Below are 21,479 nucleotides of genomic sequence, written 5' to 3'. Positions count from 1 at the left end.
TAGACAACATGAAAGGACTTATCAATTTATTGCTGAAGGAAAGGACAAGAGGCAGAGTGGGATGGGTTCACAAGATCACCAAAAGTCAAAAATGAATGGATGGTGAACAACAACATTAGTTATTTAAATAAATTGCAAAATAATACACAAAGTCTTTTACATATTTGCCATATGGCAAACACATCATCTATATAGTACGGCTGGACTAAATGGTTGAAAGTATTATTATTATTATTGAACAGGCACCTCCATGGAATCCTAAGACATCGTGGAAGACCCAAACTATCAACACAGTATCTATCATACTTATCCTTGAAACCATTAACAGGCAAAGCAGCTGTTTCACTTAGGCAATTGCACTGACTTGGCAGCATGATGTTTATACCACCTACAAACACATGATTTGTTACATGGCACAAAGCACTTTGCCCGTTGGGGGGGGGAGTGTCCACTGACTTCTTTCCAAGCAGTGAAAAGAACCTATAACCTATTGGTTGAAGAGCAAAAGCATTTATCTACTTAGCCAACCAGGCTGGCATGAATGATGAATAGCATTCCTCTGAACAGGTCTAGTCAGTTGTATAATAATGCCTGCTTGAACAAAGTCCAAACCACATCTGCTTTTTAACATATAGTACCAGGCATCAGAGCATCAGGCATCTTTTTCTGACATCTGAAGAGTCACCAGCAAAGGAAATTCTAATGGATGAAATTAACCAAAAACAAATATGAGACTAACAGCAGAGCATTTCATTCTATTGTTCCTACTGCTTCCTATTGTTTAATTGCTAAAGTGTTTGGACAAGTATGGAGACAAATTATTATATGGGCAACTCCATACCTAGATTTTTGCTTATAATCAATGTGCAATGATATAAAAGAATAAGGATTTTTACTTAACTTTTCCTTTTATTAGCAGTGGTATTACTGCTCAACTCATGTATCATTCTTATTATATTAGGATATTAAAATATAACAAGAATGATAAACTTTATTCTTCTTACCTTGGTGTATTTCACATGCACATTCTATTATACTTACCTTCATACATAATCATATACAGTCCTATCATTTATTTGACCTTTAAAACACAACCCTTCAATATATTGACATATTGCACATTAATAATAATATTATGTGACACTTCCAAGGAGTCCAAAGACTCATCAGGAGGATATTTTACTCCACTCCGCTATACACATCTCACTGTCTCCCCCTACCACTTAATTCTCCAACTACACACAACTACCTTCAATGCAATCTAATGTCTATCACCACTGCCAACAGCATTTTTTGTCTGTAAATTGCATGTGAGTGTGTTCTGATGGTGAATTTGCCTAGTACAGTAACCCCCCCCCCCGAGTTACGTAAGTAATGCGTTCCGTAAACCTTTACGTAACTTGAATTTTACGTAAGTCGAATTTGTAAATCGCTTAAGTGTAACTTCGTAAGAAACTGCAATATTTATTATTATTATATGTATGTATATATACAGATATGTATATTATTTACACAGTATTATTTTATGAATGAAACATCGTGCAGCAGTATTTACTCGGATATAAACTATAAAAGTATGAAAAATGCGAACTTTATCCTTCACTATCGTATTCACTGTCGAAATAGGTCGATTTATATCCTGAGCTATTGTTGATATAATTTTCCTGTCTTCATACATTCGAATTATTTTCAACTTTTCTTCTAAAGTAATTTAGAAGACCTTCGTTTTTTAGATTTATTACCATTTATTAACATTCGGTTTTGCATTTCGAATCCATTTTAAGGTAAATAAACAACGAAACTAACGGTGATAAACAGGTGACTAAACTACCACGCGAGGCATGAATTACTGACAGGTCGGGGAAAGGAGGAATTGTTTACGGAGTCCTTATTTCTAATTGGTAGGTTTCAGTTTGAATGTTACGGCTTTTGTGCACTTGCCCTCTGCTGCTCTCGGCGTTTCCCAGTAACCTGTCACTGCCTGTTACTATTCGTTACATTTGCTGTGAATGCTGAGTCTAGTTAACATTATGTCATTGTATACTGCAATGGATGTAAAAATGTAAAAGATGCAAATGCCTCAAACATGTTCATATGTGCTAGTACATTTTTGAGATTTATTACGTAACTGCAAATTTACATAAGTCGGGGGGGGGGTTACTGTATATGGGATAAAAAACGCGAGTTTCTGGAAGAAAAATGCTGTTACCTCTGTATGAGACCAGCCAACTTACCTTCAATTGAAAGAAAGTCCATATAAAGATTCCTTTCGATATGACAAGAATCGAACTCAGGCCTTTTCCAATCTAATAGCGCAATGTAACACTGTTCTTCTAACTGCACTATGGAGGTGCATATTATTATTGTACTTCAATTATCTGAAGGGCAAACTGCCTTTGCAATGTGGCTGAATAAGTGGTAAAACTGTATAAGCTGAAAAAAACGTGTAATTTCATTTATGATTTATTAATAATATTATTTTGCATGGATAAAAGTTTTTTTTTTTTTTTAATCCAGATATTAAAAGCAAAATTCAATTTCTAACATATGTAGTAGACTAATGCTGCGGAATTTACGAAAAATTTACTAACCAACAATCTGGTTCCTGAGATCATCTGTAATACCAATTGGAAGTGGAGCATCTTGAGCAATATATTTGGAATAGATATGAACAGCATCTTGTTCCATACCTGAAAAGAGAAAGGGATCAACAAGCATATGTAGAAAGGGAAAATCAATTTGCTTTAAGAATGTGCAGAACATTGAGTACAACTGAAAATTATATTACTGGCATCATTCCACATGTTACTTGTTGCCTTTAACCCTGTGGAGGTCGTGGTCGTAAAGATTGCAGCTTAGGTCACGTGTATCTGAGAGATACATTCATTATTAGTATGTGCTAAAATGCGATAAAACTTTATTAAAAAAAAAAAAAAACGCAATACATGATGATTTATTTATTTTCAGTTATAATATAGAAATTATTGAACAAAGAAAGAAAAATCGGAGTTCATGATATATCTCAGATACAATTTACTATCAAATATCACTTTCACTTTCGCATTAGACTATCATTCTCATCATCGGACTCAAGTAACATTCGCCGAATCTCTTCAACATCTGATGGATTATCCAATCGATATATTTTTCCAGCCATTTTTAATGGTAAATAAATAAATAAAACAACAACTAAACCAATACTATACTGACATCGGAGTTAGTGGTATCTCTCAGATACAATTTACTATCAAATATCACACACCTTTAGATAACATAACGTGTTAAACCAAAACTGACCGCATAAACAGTGTGGAATACTACTCGTAATATATGCATGTGCTGCTAGTCATGACCTCCAAAAACTATACACTGGATATGTGTAAGAATATTTATATTAAATAATTTGTTCGTATCTGTCAGATCAGCCGTGACCTCCGCAGGGTTAATGACTTATTCTGAACTGTTACTCAGGAATTTCAAGGGATTCAAAATATGGGGTTCTTGCTTACAATCAAGGCTTTTCATGCTAAGCATGAAAAAACTTCATGTTCAGCATCACATTTTTTACAAAACAATTACATTTTCAACTAATGCTAAAGAAAAAATCATTTTATTTTTTGCACTGCCAGACACACAAATTGTACAAACATGGAGCTTTTGTTAAAAAAACTTCAGGGTTCTAAATAAGAGGTGTGGTGCTCATTTACCAGACAAGGTACATCATCAATGTCTATGGTGTAACTTGAATCTGCAGCCTGTTGGGTGAAAGGTGTTAATTCTCTCTACCCATCTAATTTAATCTAGGCTGTCCATATGTTCTACTGGATTAGTATATTGCTTTTCATTATAATGTTTCTAAGAGAAAACTGTCATTTGATCACATGGCATGTATTTACTCAGTATGACAAAGATAAGGGTAGCAAACACATGCCAAAATGAAAGGTCTGAATTTTGTTAAGGAGTCACTTATTTCTCTCTGTCAGAATGTCCATGTATACAGAAGAAATGAGTAGTAAATCTCACACACACTGCATATATGCTAACTATAAAATACAGCCGTTTAGATCAGATGTGGCTTTATTAAAGTCTTATAAAGGGAACAATAACCTCCCTATCCCTACTTGTATATTCTTTCTTGAACATACCATTTAATATGTGTGCTGTTTTGGCTACTTTTGCAATATGCCCTCTATACTTCAATTCCTTCTCCACAATCACCTCTCCCCTATGTCCCTAGCCTCATCAGTTTTCTGCAGTTCAGTTCCATCAATATAGTACACAGCTTATGATCTCTTCTTCCCAAAGTATATCACCTTACTCTTGGCCACATTAAACTGCCAGCCATTTACCTTTGCTCATACTTTTTTCCTATATCACAGATTTACAAATTAAACAACTAAGCCCTGTGGTACACCAAATGTCACCTGGCATCTACTGGATTCAACTCCTCCATAAACCACTCTTTGATATCTGTCCATCAGCCACCCTCTAATCCCAATCACCAGATTTAGATCTATTCCCATTTGCTCTAATTTATGCAACAATGTTCTATATGGAATCCTGTCAAATGCCTCTGCAAATTCCAGCTGTATTAGTGAGTAGCTATTTGTCTTAACCAACTCTGTCACTTTATTATAAAACATAAATTACTAAGGCAAGACCTATCTATTCTTCACAAAATCAGGTTGCCCCTTTATATAAAGGATCATATTCCCATCCACTCAGTCCTGAATTTTTTATTTTTACTTTTTTAACCAATTTCTCCAATATCTTAACCACTCATGAGATGCTGATTGTTCTATAATTTGCTGCTTCTGTCTTGGAGCTTTCTTTCTGCTCCACTGGCGCCTTTACAGTACTTAGGCTTAAATTAAACAGCTTGGTCAGAGGAGCTGATAATTCCCTTGCACATTCTCATAATTCTCATTCTCCAATCACACAGCTGTTTGCATAGAAGTTCTACAACCTTCTAAGCACTTCCATTCTTCAACCTCTATTCTCCCATCAGTCAATATGACATCAGCATTGCAGTATCACTGACCAGACAGTACACCTGTGCAAAATGATCAATCAGTAATTCAACTATTTGGTTTTCTTCTGTTATCTCCCAACCATCAGCACTTTTTAAAGTCACCTTTGCATAGGCATTCCTTCTTTTACTTGCCACATAGCAAAAGAACTCTTTAGGATTTCTTTTGGCTTCATCAGTTAAGTTTTCTCTCATTATTAACTTTGGCCTTCTTACCATACAGGTCATGCTTTTTGCCCATACTCTGTACTAATCATGGATATGCTGGTCACCTTTTTCTTCATATTCTCTACACAACTTTTTTTTTGTCTTCAACTTCTGTTTAATGATGCTATTCATCCATCTAACTTCTAGCTGATTTATCCTTCAGACTCTGGGTATACAGTCTGATACTGCCTTCTTCAAACATCCCTTGACCACCTCCCATGTCCAATCACCATATCTCCCCTCCAAATTTTTATGCCATGATACTGCTGATAGCTGTGATAATCATCTGGTTTTAATTTCACATATATCCCTTCTTAACAGAAAATTCTGCATCAGTTTGACAATCTCCACGGTCAAGACTACATGATCACTTTTCCCAAGCAGAGAATCACTAGATTCATTATATAGTGATTTCTTCTCCCAGGAAGCAACACACCCACTCTCATCTACATGCTGCATGGAATTAAGCACATCCAAAAGTGAGTTTTAAACAGCCCAAAGCAAAACTTGCATCATATTCAAATAGCAATTATGATTTCTAGCTTCTCACCAAAGCTATTAGACATAACTGTGTACTAATGATGCTTCCATCTCTTTTGCACTTGGTTGATTCCACGCTTATCTACAGAACTGCCTGGCTTACTTTGCCTCAATTCTTGCATAAATGTTCATGGTAATGTATTCTCAATTCCAAACACACAACATTCAATGCTCCCTTTGATTTTCTGCCAGGAAGATTAGAAGAATCTTGTCAAAACTAGACAGCAAAAAGTCACCTAGTCTTGATTGACATTATCCAATTGTATACTGAAGATTTGTGCTCCAGATTTGATTCCTGTTACCTTATGTACTATTATTTCACTGACTATTATATCCTGCAGCTTGAAAATTTGTCTGTATTTAACATACTCCTAAGAAGGAGAACACATTTTTATCACCTAATTAATCCAATTTCACTCCAGATTTTTCCTAAAGTAATGAAGAAAACCATTAGCATTCAATTTCTACACACCCTTAACCTCTCAACTGATAAACAATTTTCAGCAGGAGTCTGCCACTGTCAATTAGAAGGGGATTTTCATATGTCACCCATCTTTGGATAAATGCCATGGAAAAGTTCAAGGAACGACAAGTTTCCAATATTCCTGAGGCAACTGGGGTTTAGTACAAAGGCCTATTTAAGCAATCTCCTATGCATTGGTTTGTCTTCTGAGTTCTGAAATTGGGTTGCCGGCTTTCTGTTTAGACACATGGCCCTTTAGCCTCAAACTTTGTAATAAAGCTAGTGTGCTGCAAGGCTCTACTTTATTACCTGCTCTCTTCCTTCTCTACCTCCTTTCCTATTCAACTATAAATCCAATAAACAGCTTTGTTTATGAGTATACATTGGAGTCCTCTTTCTCATTCGACAAGTATTTCACTACACAATAAAAAATGACAAAATACCAACTTCTACAACCTCAATTTCTGATCTCCAAACCATTCTTCAATACAATTATGATAACCTTGTTAATTTCACTGCTAGCAAACCTCAATCCTGTTTTTATTTATCACAAAATAGAACCTATTTAATTCCAGTCTTTTGACAAACATTTCTAGACAAGATGAGATCACTCTTCTAGACATGTTTGTCAAAAGACTGGAAGAAAATAGGTTCTTTTTGTGATAAATAAAAACATATTTCTATCATATCTCTCTCTCTTGACAAATATATTAGAAATATTGCCTCCTCAGCAGCTTAAAAATAGGTTATCTATATCGTTCAAGGCATTACTTTACCTCTGAAAAGCTATTAACTCTATACAAATCACAACTCTTACTCAAAAAACACTGTCTTATGACTACAAGAGTTCTCTAAAAATGTTTGATTAAGTACATATTAAGAAAAGAGAGCACAATTAGGTTGATTAATGATCCATCTTTCACTAATTCATTCAACTCCATCACACACTTTCAGCTGTTCACATTTTCTAAAAATATTTCCAGATACTTAACGAGAACTTTTGCCACGCTTCTAAAATAGCAAAAACACATGCAGCAGAATTTCTTCTGCTTCGTTCATTCCTTCTAATGCTGTAGAAGGAATGAATAAAGAGATGTATTTTTGTTAAAATAGTACAATCTACAGGTCATCAAATACAATGGTTAACAGACTTCTTTCACTTCACCTTACTGCCCATTCTTGGTACTCATGGCATAGAATGAACAAAAGCTCATAGATAAGATTACCACTTGAAAAGTAGAATGGATGAACATGACTGTGTTAGTCGTGATGAAGGATTTAAAAGAATATGATATAAGAAAATATAAAAGAGGTGTTTGAGTAATGCATAAGAAAGTGAGCAAAACAGTCACAACAGTGAGTTTTTATATGACAAGAGCAAGTGGAGGCAGATAGCATATGATTCAGTGAGCAGATTGTGTAGGAGAAATGGAGTGATTTTGATGGCTGAAAGGATTCATTTTTGCAGGATAGAAGACATTTGAATGGGTCTGCAGTTGACAATACTATAAAAATGTTGTTCAGTAAATGTGAATAGGCATGGAAACTAGATGAAGTTGGACAAATGTGCATATGTCTGCATTAAATTAAGAGGTTGAAACTGTGAATGCAAAGATAATAAGGAAGAGAATGATGATATGTTGGAGATGAACTCCAGGAATGGCCAGACTAGTTGTGGTAAGAAAGAAAAGTGAAACCTGTAGAAAATTGGTGAAGAATTTGGTTGGAGGATCAACTCCAGCTTTCTATGTGATCATTCTTTAAATCAGTGCTTCCCAAACTGTGGGCTGCGGCCCCCTTGGGGCCATTAGTTTTGTTGAGGAGGGGGGGAGGGTGAAATAATGAAAACAAATTAAAATGTTTTAAGACTAAGTAGACATTTTTTATCTTAAAAGAAACGTATTTAATTTTTATTATTTATTATTTCTTTTTTATTATATATTAATGAAAAAATTCACACATTGGTGTTGGTTTACAAATTTTGCTTTCTGCGTATTTCGGCGCTTAATGAATATTAGTAAATATATGCTTATTCATATAAGTTTCATTTCAAAGGTATTGATAAGAAGCATAAAAAAAAAAAAAAAGCTTACAAACACAAAATCTTGTGCTCATTTAAAATGCCAAGTTTTCCGTGCTTTAAATTATTGTTTTGTATTGAATATAAATACAATAAATATTATAATAATATATATATCTCTATCAGGATTTTTTTTTCCGATGGGGGCCGTGAAATCTTTTAATTTTTTCAAAGGGGACCTTGACATCCATAAGTTTGGGAAGCACTGCTTTAAATCACCTGAACAGTAGCCAGGTGGTCAATTATCATGTATACACATTAATACCAACACACACACCAAGAAATAAAGGGGTTCTTCTGTAGTTTCCTATCTTCTCTGTCTTCAAGGAAGACATTCATATTTAGGAATTTATGGGGACACAACATGTGTTAAAATAATTACTTTACATAATATTAGTAAAGTAACATTCGACTTTTCGACCTCTGTACTGAGGTCATCAGGAAAATACATATGTATAAGAACTAAGCTACATGCTACTGCATTATACAAAGTTAACATGAATCTAACTGTTTATTAATCTTTTACCTAGCGTGACCTCTTGTGGAAAAACTAAATATTAAATTAAAAAAAATTAAACAGATTAAAAAATTAAATTAAAAAAATAAAAATAAACACACAAAATATTTTTTAAAAATAAATTAAAAACAGAACTACATTAAACATTTCTAAAGTCCTCTCGTATTGAGATTTTCTTCTGGGCTTGTTCTGGTTGCTATAAGGGTTTCAGATGGATCCTCCAGATTCTTGGTATGATTAATCTGCCATTTTTGTTCAGGTTTGGATGGTGTTTTAGCATTTCACAGGCTTCTTTGAATTTTCTCTCAAGCCAGGTTTTGGTGCGATGTAGGGACTTGGTGCCTTTCCAGTCAATTCTATAGTACGTTTGGAGTGCATGGTCTGATAGGCCTGTTTTACCATAATCGAGATATTAATGTGTCTTTTGTGTTTGCCTTTTTTGATTAGGATCGTGCGCCCTGTTTTCCCTATGTAGGGTAAGTTATATGTACATTGGATTTTGTAAACCCCTGGGTGGACCAGGTATAGAAGAGGATCTTTGGAAGAACTGAGTAAATTTTTTAATTTTGTCAGGGGTTTGAAGGTAGTGTTGATGTTGCACTTATGTAGAGTTCTATCTATTTTTTCTGAAATCCCTCATTCAAGGAAGACACATAACATAAGAAAGTAAGTACTATTAATAAGTGCTGAAGAATTAATCCAACGAGAGCAGATATCTCCAATAGCAGTAAGAATAAGATGCAAGTTTTTTCACTTGGTTATAATTAAATTAAAGATGCCAAGAAATTATATTCTTGTTTAATCCTTTATCCAAGTGTAAGCAAAAAATGTTTGCACACAAGAAGTATCTTCATGACTAGGAAAGATGTATATGGAGGCTAATGATTTCATATAAATTATCTTAACATTAACAAAGTATCCCACAATGTATTATGGAAAGGACCAATACCGAGAGCAGTTACTATCTATATTGAGGTCTAATCAGTGGGAGTCAGACTCAGAAGACATACCAAGGCAATTAATGTGAAGTCAATTAGTCTATATATACCAGTAGCCTAGTTGCAAAGATACTTCACACAAACAAACTGTGTTTGTGTATACTTGGGTAAAGGATTAAACAAGAATACAGTCTTGCCAGGGGTGCTTAAGGGTCAAAGCTGTATAACTGAGAGGAGATCTCCACATAGCCTTTAAAGGAATGCAGAGAATCGACCAGGGCTTCTGACCTAATGTCCAATCCTCACCTTCTCGTGGTGCACCCTGTTGGGTATCTATTTGGATACTGAACGGACGAGGATGGGCTGGCAATTTGGGATTTAGCCGACCAAATTGTATTCTTATTAGTTAAACCAAAATAAAAAAATGATGGTACAACATGACAAAATTTCATGCAGGCTGGGGCATTCCACGGTTAAACAAAAGCTCCCGTTGTTTTCGTCTGGGAACCAATGCGAACAGCGAAAAGTTAGCTACTGCAACAAATCTGAAAACACACCCCAACTCAACATCACCAGAGTTAAAGATCGGTACTAACAATGTAAGAAGCATGAATGGCAAAGAAATGGAGCTAGCTGAGGAATTAGATAAGTACCAGATCGACATAATAGGGGTGACTGAAACAAAAAAGACCAAAACTGGTGAGATCTTTCTGAGCAATAAATATAAAATGTTATATTCAGGCAATGACAATCAAGGAAAAGAAGGAGTAGCCATAGTATTCAACACAAAATACGAGGCTAATCTTCTTGAATGGCAGTCAGTCTCAAGTAGAGTAATGCGGGCAAATATGAGAATGGGGAACTGGACAATGAGACTTATTTGTGCCTATGGTCCCACAGAAGGTTCTACTAAAGTAGAAGTGGAGGAATTTTTTGAGGCTTTAGAAAAAGCAACTGACACAATGAAAAATGAAAAGTTGGTCCTTGTTGGGGATCTAAATAGCAGAGTAGGAAATGATTGTCAGACATACAAAAATATTTTAGGAAAATTTGGAGAAAAGAGCAAAGCTAATAATAATGGCAAATATCTGTTGGATTTCTGCTCAGGACATGGACTGGTTATTACTAACACCATGTTCCAACATAAAAATGTGCACAAATTCACATGGAGAGAAGAGGCTAGGAATAAGAAAAGTCTCATTGACTATGTTATTGTTGATAGTGATGTTTTCTCACTGGTGCAGGACACCAGAGTGTACAGAGGATTTGAAATTGGAAGTGATCACTACTTAGTCTTGAGCAGGATAAAATTGAATGTCATATTGAAAAGAATAACATGTAAGAAAGTTTTAAAGCGAATAAAAGTTGAGCAGCTCTCAGATGTGAACTGTAGACTAAAATACACAAAGATTATTGAAGAAAAAATGAAAGAGTTTGAGAACAGGAATCGAACCTTGGAGATTCAGTGGCAAACTGAAGAAAACATTGATTGATTCTGCCAGAGAGGCATGTGATGAGGTTGTCTATAAGGATAAAAAAATCAGAACTCCCTGGTGGAAACAGGAAGTTAAAGAAGCAGTGAAGGAAAAGAAGAAAGCATACCAAAAGTTCCTGTCAAATAAGTCAGCTTGTGCTCTTAGAGAATACAGAGACAAATGCAAGAATGCTAAACACTGTGTAAAACTAGCTAAACAAGTCATGGAGGACTTTGGCAAGAATATAGAAAATAAATATCAAGAAGGTGACAAAATATTCTGGAGGTTGTTGAAGAAGCTTAAGAATGGAGGAAAGAGTGCTGTAAAAGGAATTAGATATGATAAAGGTGACATGAAAACGGGAGAAGAAGATATCCTTGAAGTATGGAGTAATTACTTTGAAAAACTGCTAAATGAAACAAAAAAAAAAAACAGAAAGAAAAAGCCATCAAAGGCTTGAAATGTGGAAAGGCAGCAGGAGTGGATGATATTCAACCAGAAATGCTGAAGTATGGTGGTATAAGAGTCTTACAGTGGCTGCACTGCATAGTTCAGAAAGCCTGGACACAGGGAATAATTCCCGATGATCGGAGTACCCATAGTACCCATATATAAAAAGGGAAATAAAACTGCATGTGAGAATTACAGAGGTATTTCCCTACTGAGTGTTCGTGGCAAGATCTATGCAAGTATACTTGAGAAACGGTTGAGAAGAATTGTGGAAGAAAAGCTTGGTGAAGAACAAGCTGGATTCAGGCTAAATAGAGGCTCAGGATCAGATCTTCACTTTACGACAAATAGTAGAGAAAGCATGGGAATATAACAAAGATCTGTATTTAAGTTTTGTCGATTTGGAAAAGGCATATGACAAGGTGCCAAGAGAGAAGCTATTCAATACGCTGCAGTTATATGGTGTCAATGGGGCATTATATCAAGCAATACTTAGTCTTTATTTGAGTTGTAAGTCAGCACTTAGAATTGAAGGAAGTACAGGAAGATGGTTTAATGTTAAATCTGGTGTGAGACAAGGATGTACATTATCCCCTCTGTTATTCATTATCTATATGGATCACATTATTAAGGAAAGTGGTATTAAACATGATATCAAAATTGGGGATGTTAATGTCAGCTCTTTGCTTTATGCGGATGATGTTATATTTCTAAATAAATCCGCTACAAGTCTGCAAGATTCTCTGACTAAATTGAATAGCTGTTGTAATAGATATGGTATGAAGGTCAGCAATAAAAAAAACAAAGACAATGAAAATATGCAGAATCATTGAAAATGTCAACTGTGTTGTGAATGGAGAACCTGTGGAACAAGTAAAACATTTCAGCTATTTAGGCATGATTTTTACTGAAGATGGTAAATTAAATATAGAAATAGACAACAGAATTAGCAAAGCTGGTATGGTGGGAAGTCAATTGAATAAATTCATATGGAATAAGAGAGAAATTAGTCGGAACACTAAATTAGCTGTATACAAGACAGTGTTTCAAACCAGTTTTAACTTATGGATCTGAGAGCTGGGTCAGAAGTAAAACACTTGACCAAAGACTAGAGACCACAGATATGAGAGTCCTGAGAAAGATTATAGGCATGAACAGATGGCATCAATGGCAATATCATATTAAAAAGGAGGATATTAGGAAAGAACTTGACATTGTCAGCATCCAGGAATGCGTTAGCAGAGCTAATCTCAGGTGGTATGGTCACTTAAACAGAATGGGCGAGGAAAGATTAGCAAAACAAGTGTTCTCTGCCAGGTTGGCAGGAAAACGACCCAGAGGAAGACCAAGATATAGGTGGATTGATACGGTACAAAGTGCTTTAGACGATAGAAATATAAATCTGATAATGTTGGCGTCTTGACAAGTAACAGACTGATTTGGAGGAGAATTGTAGATAGGAAATTAATAATGTTGTTATTTTTTTCATGTAGTACTATCATATCGTGTACACCCCTTGAGGATACATGGCAGGAATTTGATGATGATGATGATGATGACAGTCTTGCCATAAATACTGTTACAACTTCCTCATACTTCTGCACTATCCACAGAATTGTGTGAGCCTTATTCTGTTAGTGGTGCTGTGCATAGTCAACATTTGCATGTTTATCAGTAAAGATAAAGACCCATATAGCTAGACAACTAGCTGTATGGTTAACATACACTGGGGAAATTATGAGAACTGTGTGGCTCTAGTAGCACTTCACAAGGCTGAATGCAGCCACTTATTATTTTCAACATGTTAAAAACGCTTGGAATCAGTAGGATTCCAAGCGTTTTTAACATGTTGAAAATAGGATTCCAAGCATATCTGACAGCCACATAATAGGTCGAGCATGCTGCATTAGGACACAACAGCTTGTCAGGGTTGCGAAGGAACACTTCTGCCATAATCCTGTGAGAACGCAGAAAGTAATATTGTGAAAGATGAACATTTCACAGAGAACAATGTCATGTGTACTAACTGATGACCTGGGGGCAAGAGCCTATCATCATTCTACTGTACACTTCCTTACACCATGACTTATGTGGCAGAGGGTGATAAAATCAAAGCCACTTCTCTGACAGTATGCAAACAACAGACACTGAGGAGATATCCTCTTCACAGATGAGAATATTTTCACCATTGAAGAGTTGTTTAACCAGCAAAATGATTGGATATATGCCCCCAGATGGCCACACAGCACGTGCCATAGCAGGATTCAGAGAAGGTCATTACCCTGAGTCAGTGATGATTTGGTTGGGTGATGCATCGAGGTGGGGGAGGAGGGTATCCAACTTGCATTTCTGCAAGAAAGGGGTCAAAACTTCTTCCAAAGCATATGAAGACACTGTGCTGGAACCTGTGGTACAGCCAATGAACATCTTATTTCACAGTAGGCAGTGGACCTTCCACCAGGACTGAGCACCTGCATACAAAGTGAGGACTACACAACAGTGGTTGGAGGCGAATGTGCCTGACAATATATCATCATGTGATCAGCTGTCTCACCCGATTTGAATTAGACTTCAGATTGTGGTTGGTACTTAAGAGGTAGCCTGCAAGAAATTACACCCCAGCCTTGCCAACATGAAGGTGGATTTGGAGCGAGCAGTAGCAGCATTTCTGTTGGATGTTGTGTGTGCCACCATCGATATGTGGCTTCACATACTTCAGGCGTGTGTGAAGGCAAAAGTGGAACACTTCAAACAATGAGTGGTGCTATATGCATGTTATATATGTGTTTTGTGTGTGCTGAAACCTGAAATAAATTAAGTTTTAGTTATCTTATGATCAAAAAACAGGAGTAAGCTCCTTATATGTTATATATGTTAATGAACTTTAATTTATACGTCAAAATATCAATACCTTACACTTACATCTTTCTTTCTATATTATGTACAAATACTCACTGTAGTACAATTAACTATACCCGATAATTATACCTGAAGCTCTAATGTCATGAAGAAATGAAATACAAGTGGGCATAACATATAAAAAAAAAAGATAATTTACATGAAATAATTCAACACAAGATTTTTTCCCAAATATCAAGGGTGTCACTTAAAATTAGAATAAAAGGTACAAGCAAACGTAACTGAAGATTAAACAATACTGCTGCTTCTCTTCAAGAAATAGGCATTTGCCTGTTTTGGCTTCACTGTCCCCCCCCCCCCCCCCCCCGGTCTATATCTATCCACTTTTGGATAGATATACATATATATATATATATTTCTATCCTATTTTGGTAGCTTATATCTTTCAATCCTAAATAAATGTTCTTTTCATTTCTCTCTATACTTTATTTATTCGCATGGAGTTTCCTCCTTTTCTTCCCTATCCCTACTATTGGGTGAGTTGAGCCCCCTCATGGGAGGTTAAGTATTTATGATTGCAGATCCATGTGTGTTCATGGGGCCGGTTCACCTACTTGCAGGATGAAAAACCTCAGATAAAATGGTGGAAAAAATCCTGCTGTCCACACCCAAGACAGGCTAACTTGGCTATGATTGAGAAAGATCCTTAAGCTCCTCTCGTCAAAATGAGAATCGAACCTAGGATACTCCTTCCCCAAGATATGGTTCCGAAGAGCAAAGCCACTAGGCTAATTGCATGGACTCTCTATACTTAAACAATGCAAATATGAATAATGTAGAGCAGCATTATGAAATCAGTGCTGCTCTACATTATTCACATTTTTACCTTCACATTTGCACTGTGAAGGTAAAAATGTGAATAATGTAGACACAGTTTACCAAGTTTTTTCACTTGGTTATAATTTAAATTAAACTTGTCAAGAAATTATATTCTTATTTAATTCTTTATCCAAGTGTAAGCAAAGTTTGTATATGAAGTATTTCATGACTTGGCTACTTGTATACAGAAGCTAATGACTTTACATCAATTGCCTTAGTATTAGTCCATAATACAAAGCACAAGTGTCCTTTTGAATTTTATTGAGGTCTCAACAGTGGGAACCAGACCGAGAAGAGATACCAAGGTTGAATTAATGTAAGTCATTTATTCTCCCATATATAAGTATGAAAAGGCCTATCACCTTATTATTAAAATACTCTGGATCAGAGATAGTTGAAAGTTTTTTTTCACTTGGTTACACTTGAAAACTTTTTTACAACTTAATTTAAATATCATACTTACACAATTTAAAATTTAATTTATAAATAATAATCTATAATTATAATCAATGATTTAAACTTTCAATTCTGGTATCATGAGGGTCTGGCTCCCACTGATGACATCTCAATAAAGGTGGATAGCTGTCCTTCCAATAATGTACAGTATTATACACATCTGAAAGCATGTGCACTTTGCAGTCCGTGAAGACACTTCACACGCATTTGATAGATGATACAGACATAGATACGATGCGAACAGATTTTATCATCCATTTCCTGATATGTACCCTCAAGAGAGGAGGTGGGGGGGTTCATCAGGCTACTGTGACACTACATGATTGTTTATATTATTAATTTCTATCAATTTTCCTCCAAATCAGTCTATTTGTCAGCATACCAACACTGTCGTATCTAACATTTCTTTCTTCTAAAGCAGTTCTGAATGAATCGATGCACCTAAACCTTGATCTTCCTCTGAATATGCTTCCTGCCTTCTTGGCATCAAACATCCGTTTTGCTAACATTTCCTCTCTAATTCTGTTTAAATGACCATACCACCTTAGAGTAGCCCTGCTCACACATTCTTGAATGAAAACAATGTCAGTTCCATCCTAATGTCTTCATTTTTAACATAACTCAGCCATTGTTAACTTATGTTCAGGCCCCTAATTTTCCTAAGAACTCTTGGATGCATAACATAAAAATGGTTTGAACAATGTTTTGTATACTGCTAGTTTAATATCTTGGATAACTTCTCTCTTATTCATATAAATTTATTCAACTGGCTCATTACTATACAAGCTTCATTTATTCTGTTGTCTATTTCCAGATTTAACTTGCCATCTTCACTAAAAACTGTGCCTAAATAACTGAAATATTTCATTTGTTCTATAGGATCTCCATTCAGAATGCAGCTGAAGTTTTCTATCTGGAAAAGGCATATGATAAGGTGCCTATGTTACTGTCTATTTTCATAGTTTGTCTTCTTATTGCTGATTTTCATGTTAAATCTGTTACAGTAGTTATTCAATTTAGTTAGAGAATCCTGAAGACTTGCACTGGAAGTGTTCAGAAGTACAACATCATCTGCATAAAGCGAAGAGCTAAGCTTGATATTTCCAATTCTCATATCAGGTTTAATGCCACTTTTTTATATTCTTTGATCCATATAGATGATGAATAAGAGTGGAGATAATGTGCATCCTTGTCTTAACCACCTTCCTGCATTTCCTTCAATTCTAATTGCTAACTTACAACTAAAATATAGACCATTTATTGTCTTGTATAATGTTCCATTTACCCCCATATAACTGTAATTTTTTGAGAAGCTTTTCCCTATGCACCTTATCATATGCCTTTTCCAGATCTACAAAACTTAAATACAGATCTTGTCAAATTCTCATGATTTCTCAACTATTTGTCATAAAATGAAAATCTGATTTTGACAACTTCTATTTAGCCTGAATCCAGCTTGTTCTTCCAGTTCGTACTTAACAATTTTTCTCAGCCTCTTTTCAAGTATGCTTGCATAAATCTTACTTAGAGAAATTCCGTTGTAATTCTTGTATTCAACTTTATACCATTTTTTATAGATGGGAACTATGAGAGCTCTACTTCTTTGACTGAAGTAGATGCCAGTCTGATATCATATCAGACTGGCATCTGATGTAATATGGTCGAATTCCATATGACATCAGAAAATCATATAGAATTGAACCTTCTGAATTATGCAGTATAGCCAGTGTAAAACTTTAATATCTCATAGTTGAGCATTTCTGGTCAAATATCATCTACTTCAGCTGCCTTTACGCATTTCAAGTTTTTGATGGTGTTTCTACCTATAGTATTAATATGTACTCCTGTTTGCATTTCTCTAAAAATTTTCTGCTAAGGTTCTGTCACCTCGACCGTCTTTCAAAATAATTACTCCAGACAACTAGGATATCCTTATTCTCAGTTTTCATGTCACCTTTATCATCTTTGATTTCTTTTACCTCTTTCCTCCATTTGTAAGCTTTTCAATAGCCTCCAGAACATGTTGCCACTTTCCGGATTTATTATTATTATTACGTAACACCTCCAGGGAGTTCAAAGACTCATCGAGGGAGGGCACCTACTCTACAATTCTCTGTCTTCACCAATCCACCACCCACAACTACCTTCATCATCTACATCAACGCTATCTACTGCTGACCACCACCACTAGTATTTTCACAGACAATCGCAAACATCCATGCCCACGGTGGGATTCGAACCTGCAACCTTTGGGCTGGAGAGCAGATATGCTAACCACTCAGCCAACCAGGCCAGCATTTATCTTCTATATTCTTACCAAAGTCTTCCCATGGTTTGTTTAGTTACTTTCATGCATAGAACACATAAAATCTAAGCTCTTTTACATTTTTCTCTGTATTCTTTTAGGGCATCTGCTGACTTATTTTTGCTAGGAACTTTTAATATGCTTTTTTCTTTTCTAGGATTTCTTCTTTTTCTCTCCCTGTAGATAACTTCACCACATGCCTCCCTTGCTGAATGAATGCTTTCTTTAGAGTTTGCTAATAAGACTTCAAGGTTTGGTTTTTGTTTTCAAATTATTTAATTCTTTCTTCAATAATGTTTGTATAATTCAGTCTACAGTTGACTTGTAAAAGCTACTCAACTTTAATTCTTTTTAAAACTTCTATTTTTTTTACATACCATTCTTTTCAAACAGATACTCAGTTTTATCCCACTTAATACTAAGTGATGGTCACTTCCAATTTCAAATCCTCTGTACACTCTTATATCCTAAACCAGTATGAAGATATCGCTATCAACAATAACATAGTCAATGGGTTTTTTCTTATTTCTTGTGTTTTTCTCATATTCCAGTACTATAAAAATACCATAGCAACGATAAAATTTGAAAACAGCTGTAACTTTTGAAATAGTAGTTGAGAGGTATCATGCAGGGATTTCTGCTCTCACCATATGTCTGGAGAAAATGATAAGTGTACATCCCAGAAAACATGGGAATTATTGTAAACTGACAAAATTTATATCATATAAAATGGCATAGATACGATGCATACAGATTTCAGTAAAATCAAACAATAGCAACAGACAGAAATGGAGAAGAACTTAGAAGTGGAAAAAAGTTAAATTATGATAAAACTATTAAACAGAGAATAAATTTAGGTTGATATACTATGATCAAACTTATAAATATTTGGAAAAATACACCTCTCCAAAGGACTTAAAAATCAAAGTATATAATCCAATGAGATTCCACATTTTTTATAGTGTGGAGATTGGATTATCAAATACAAGAAAGAATCAAGACTGGCAGGTTTGAACAACAACAACAAAAGTGTTTGAGGAAAATAAAATGGCATGGATGGTAATGAAACCAATCAGCAGATCAGAGAAGAATTTTCTTCAAAGCAGAAGAGTAAAAGGAAAAATACTGTTACAAAGACCAACAAAGAAATGGATGGAACACATCAAGAGTATAGTGATCTAAACTATTATAGCAATTTAAATAACTTCAGACCAGCTCAGACTGTTGGTCATGGTGAATCTTGAAGATTCTAATACTTGAGCATTACAACATTTGTCAAATGAAAAGGAGGAATGGAGGGTACTGTTATTGGTAAAGCTATGTATAGGATTGGAAGTCTGTGACAGAAGGCCATTTATATACCAGAATGAATGACATGAAAGAATGGCTCCCTGGGGTACTCCTACATTGGTGGGGACTTCCTGAGAGAAAATTATCCACCATGACCTATAGTGAGCAACCACTGAGAAAGTTGGTGATCTAGTTGTAGAGTATGGAAGGCAGACTGAGTGGCAGTTTGCTAAGTAAGTCCCTGTGCCAAACAAGATCAAATGCTGCATGCAACCATTTACACAACATTTCATTGAATTTTTCCATGGCTTGAGTCCATTCTTGAGTGACTGTTGGTCACTGATTAGTTGGTAGGTCTCTAGGTGGTACAAGAGTTGGTAGTTTATGACCTCCATAATTTTAGGGAGAACAGAAGTGAGAGAAATTGAATGATAGTTCATTGGTTGATTTTTATCACCTTTCTTTGGGATGGGCTTGATGTAGTCCTCTTTCCATGTTGTAGGCTAGATGGCAGTTGAATAGGATAGATTGAAGAGGCAATACAGGATAGGTGTTAGTTCTGGGGGGAGGCACACTTTTAACACAACAGGTGGGATACCATCAGGACCAGATGCCTTGCTTGTGTTATTAAGGATTCTTCAGATTTCAGATTGTGGCTCTCAAGGTTTGAGTGCGGTTAGTAGCTGGACGGGATCAATCGTTCGATGCTGTTGGCACACTCTCCCTCGACGAGTCTTAGGACTCCCTGGAGGTGTCACATAATAATAATAATATACAGTATATGTGTGTGTGTATACTCCAGATGATGACCTTCATATGAAAGTCAAAACGTCAGGAAATTAAAATAATTATTTATAACACGGTTGTAGAGTCCATAATTTGTGTAAAATGAATGGGGTTAGATATTTTCTGTTTAAAGTATACCATGTAGAAATTTGCTAATGGTTATTTAGCCATCTATTACTCCGATAATGTCAGAAAAAAATTTCTTCAAAATTCTTGAAGGTTTACTGTGAAAGGTACAAAGCTGGGGCTATAGATCCCTTATCACAAGATATGCTATCTAAAATATGTTTAGTATCTTGACTGGTGATTTAGTAGGAACAGAAGTCTGTCAATGGCCCAATCATATAACAAGACATCTGATGAGAAAGTTCCATCTGAAGAAGAAATTTTCTCCTTATATATTATCATTTACTATGCAACCTAGCTATTTCACACACACAATTTAATTTCACTAAACTTGGCAAGTTTCTATATATAATACAGTAATCTACCATTTACTTGACCACATGAAGGTCTGATAAATGAAGTATAATTACATGGTACTGTATCAGAAGTTTTGTGGATAACATTTTTGCCATCTGGTCTAGTTCTGGGTATGACTCAAAATTTTTCACAAGATCAAATATCCATCACTGTATCAAATTTACCTCAGAACCAGTAAATAACTCTTTACCTCATCTGGACTGTCACTCATGTCTTCTTCACAGATTAGGTTTTCCCATCATTATCAAATTCTTGACACGTGCCCTTACTCAGGTGATGTAAATGATATTATGATAGTACAATACAAAAACATTACATCATTAATAACTTCCTATCAACAAATTTCTTCAAAATTAATCTGTTATTTGTCAAAACTTGAATATTATCAGATATTATGTAAGCAACAGTGGTATAGTGGTCTTCTGCCTTCCAAGCAGTTGAACTAGGTTCGATTCCTGGCCATCACAATTATTCTCTTTTGCTGACCAGGTTGGCCAAGTGGTTAGCATATCTGCTCTCCGTCAAAACGGCTGTGGGTTCAAATCCCACCATGGGCATGGACATTTGCAATTGTCAATGAAAATGCTAGTAGTGGCGGTGGGCGGTAAATGCATTGGTGTAGTTGCAGTTCATTGTAGTTGGTGGAGAGAGTTGTAGAGTAGATGTCCTCCCTCGATGAGTCCTTGGACTCACTGGAGGTGTCAAGTAATAATAATAATATT

General features: G+C 35.5%; 1 protein-coding gene across 4 annotated transcripts in view; it reads right to left on the bottom strand.

Annotated features, from left to right (window-relative positions):
- The window catches only part of pkaap (A-kinase anchoring protein pkaap), a 234,259-nt gene that overhangs the window by 182,920 nt on the left and 29,860 nt on the right, over positions 1 to 21,479 (bottom strand). For all 4 annotated transcript variants that reach the window (XR_016550095.1, XR_016550093.1, XR_016550094.1 and 1 more), the window contains one exon: positions 2,592 to 2,690. Coding sequence is in view for 1 of the 4 variants with exons in the window: in XM_090410637.1 (XP_090266763.1) it covers positions 2,592 to 2,690 (99 nt within the window). In the remaining 3 variants the exon portion in view is untranslated. The remainder of the gene's footprint in view (positions 1 to 2,591; positions 2,691 to 21,479) is intronic.

The sequence above is a fragment of the Typopeltis vanoorti genome, chromosome 2, assembly GCF_054136105.1.
Source record: "Typopeltis vanoorti isolate ZY-2024b chromosome 2, IOZ_Tvanoo_1.0, whole genome shotgun sequence".
Taxonomy (NCBI): Eukaryota; Metazoa; Arthropoda; class Arachnida; order Uropygi; family Thelyphonidae; genus Typopeltis; species Typopeltis vanoorti.
The sequence above is the reverse complement of the archived record's forward strand: the minus strand, read 5'-3'. Positions and strand labels throughout refer to the sequence as shown.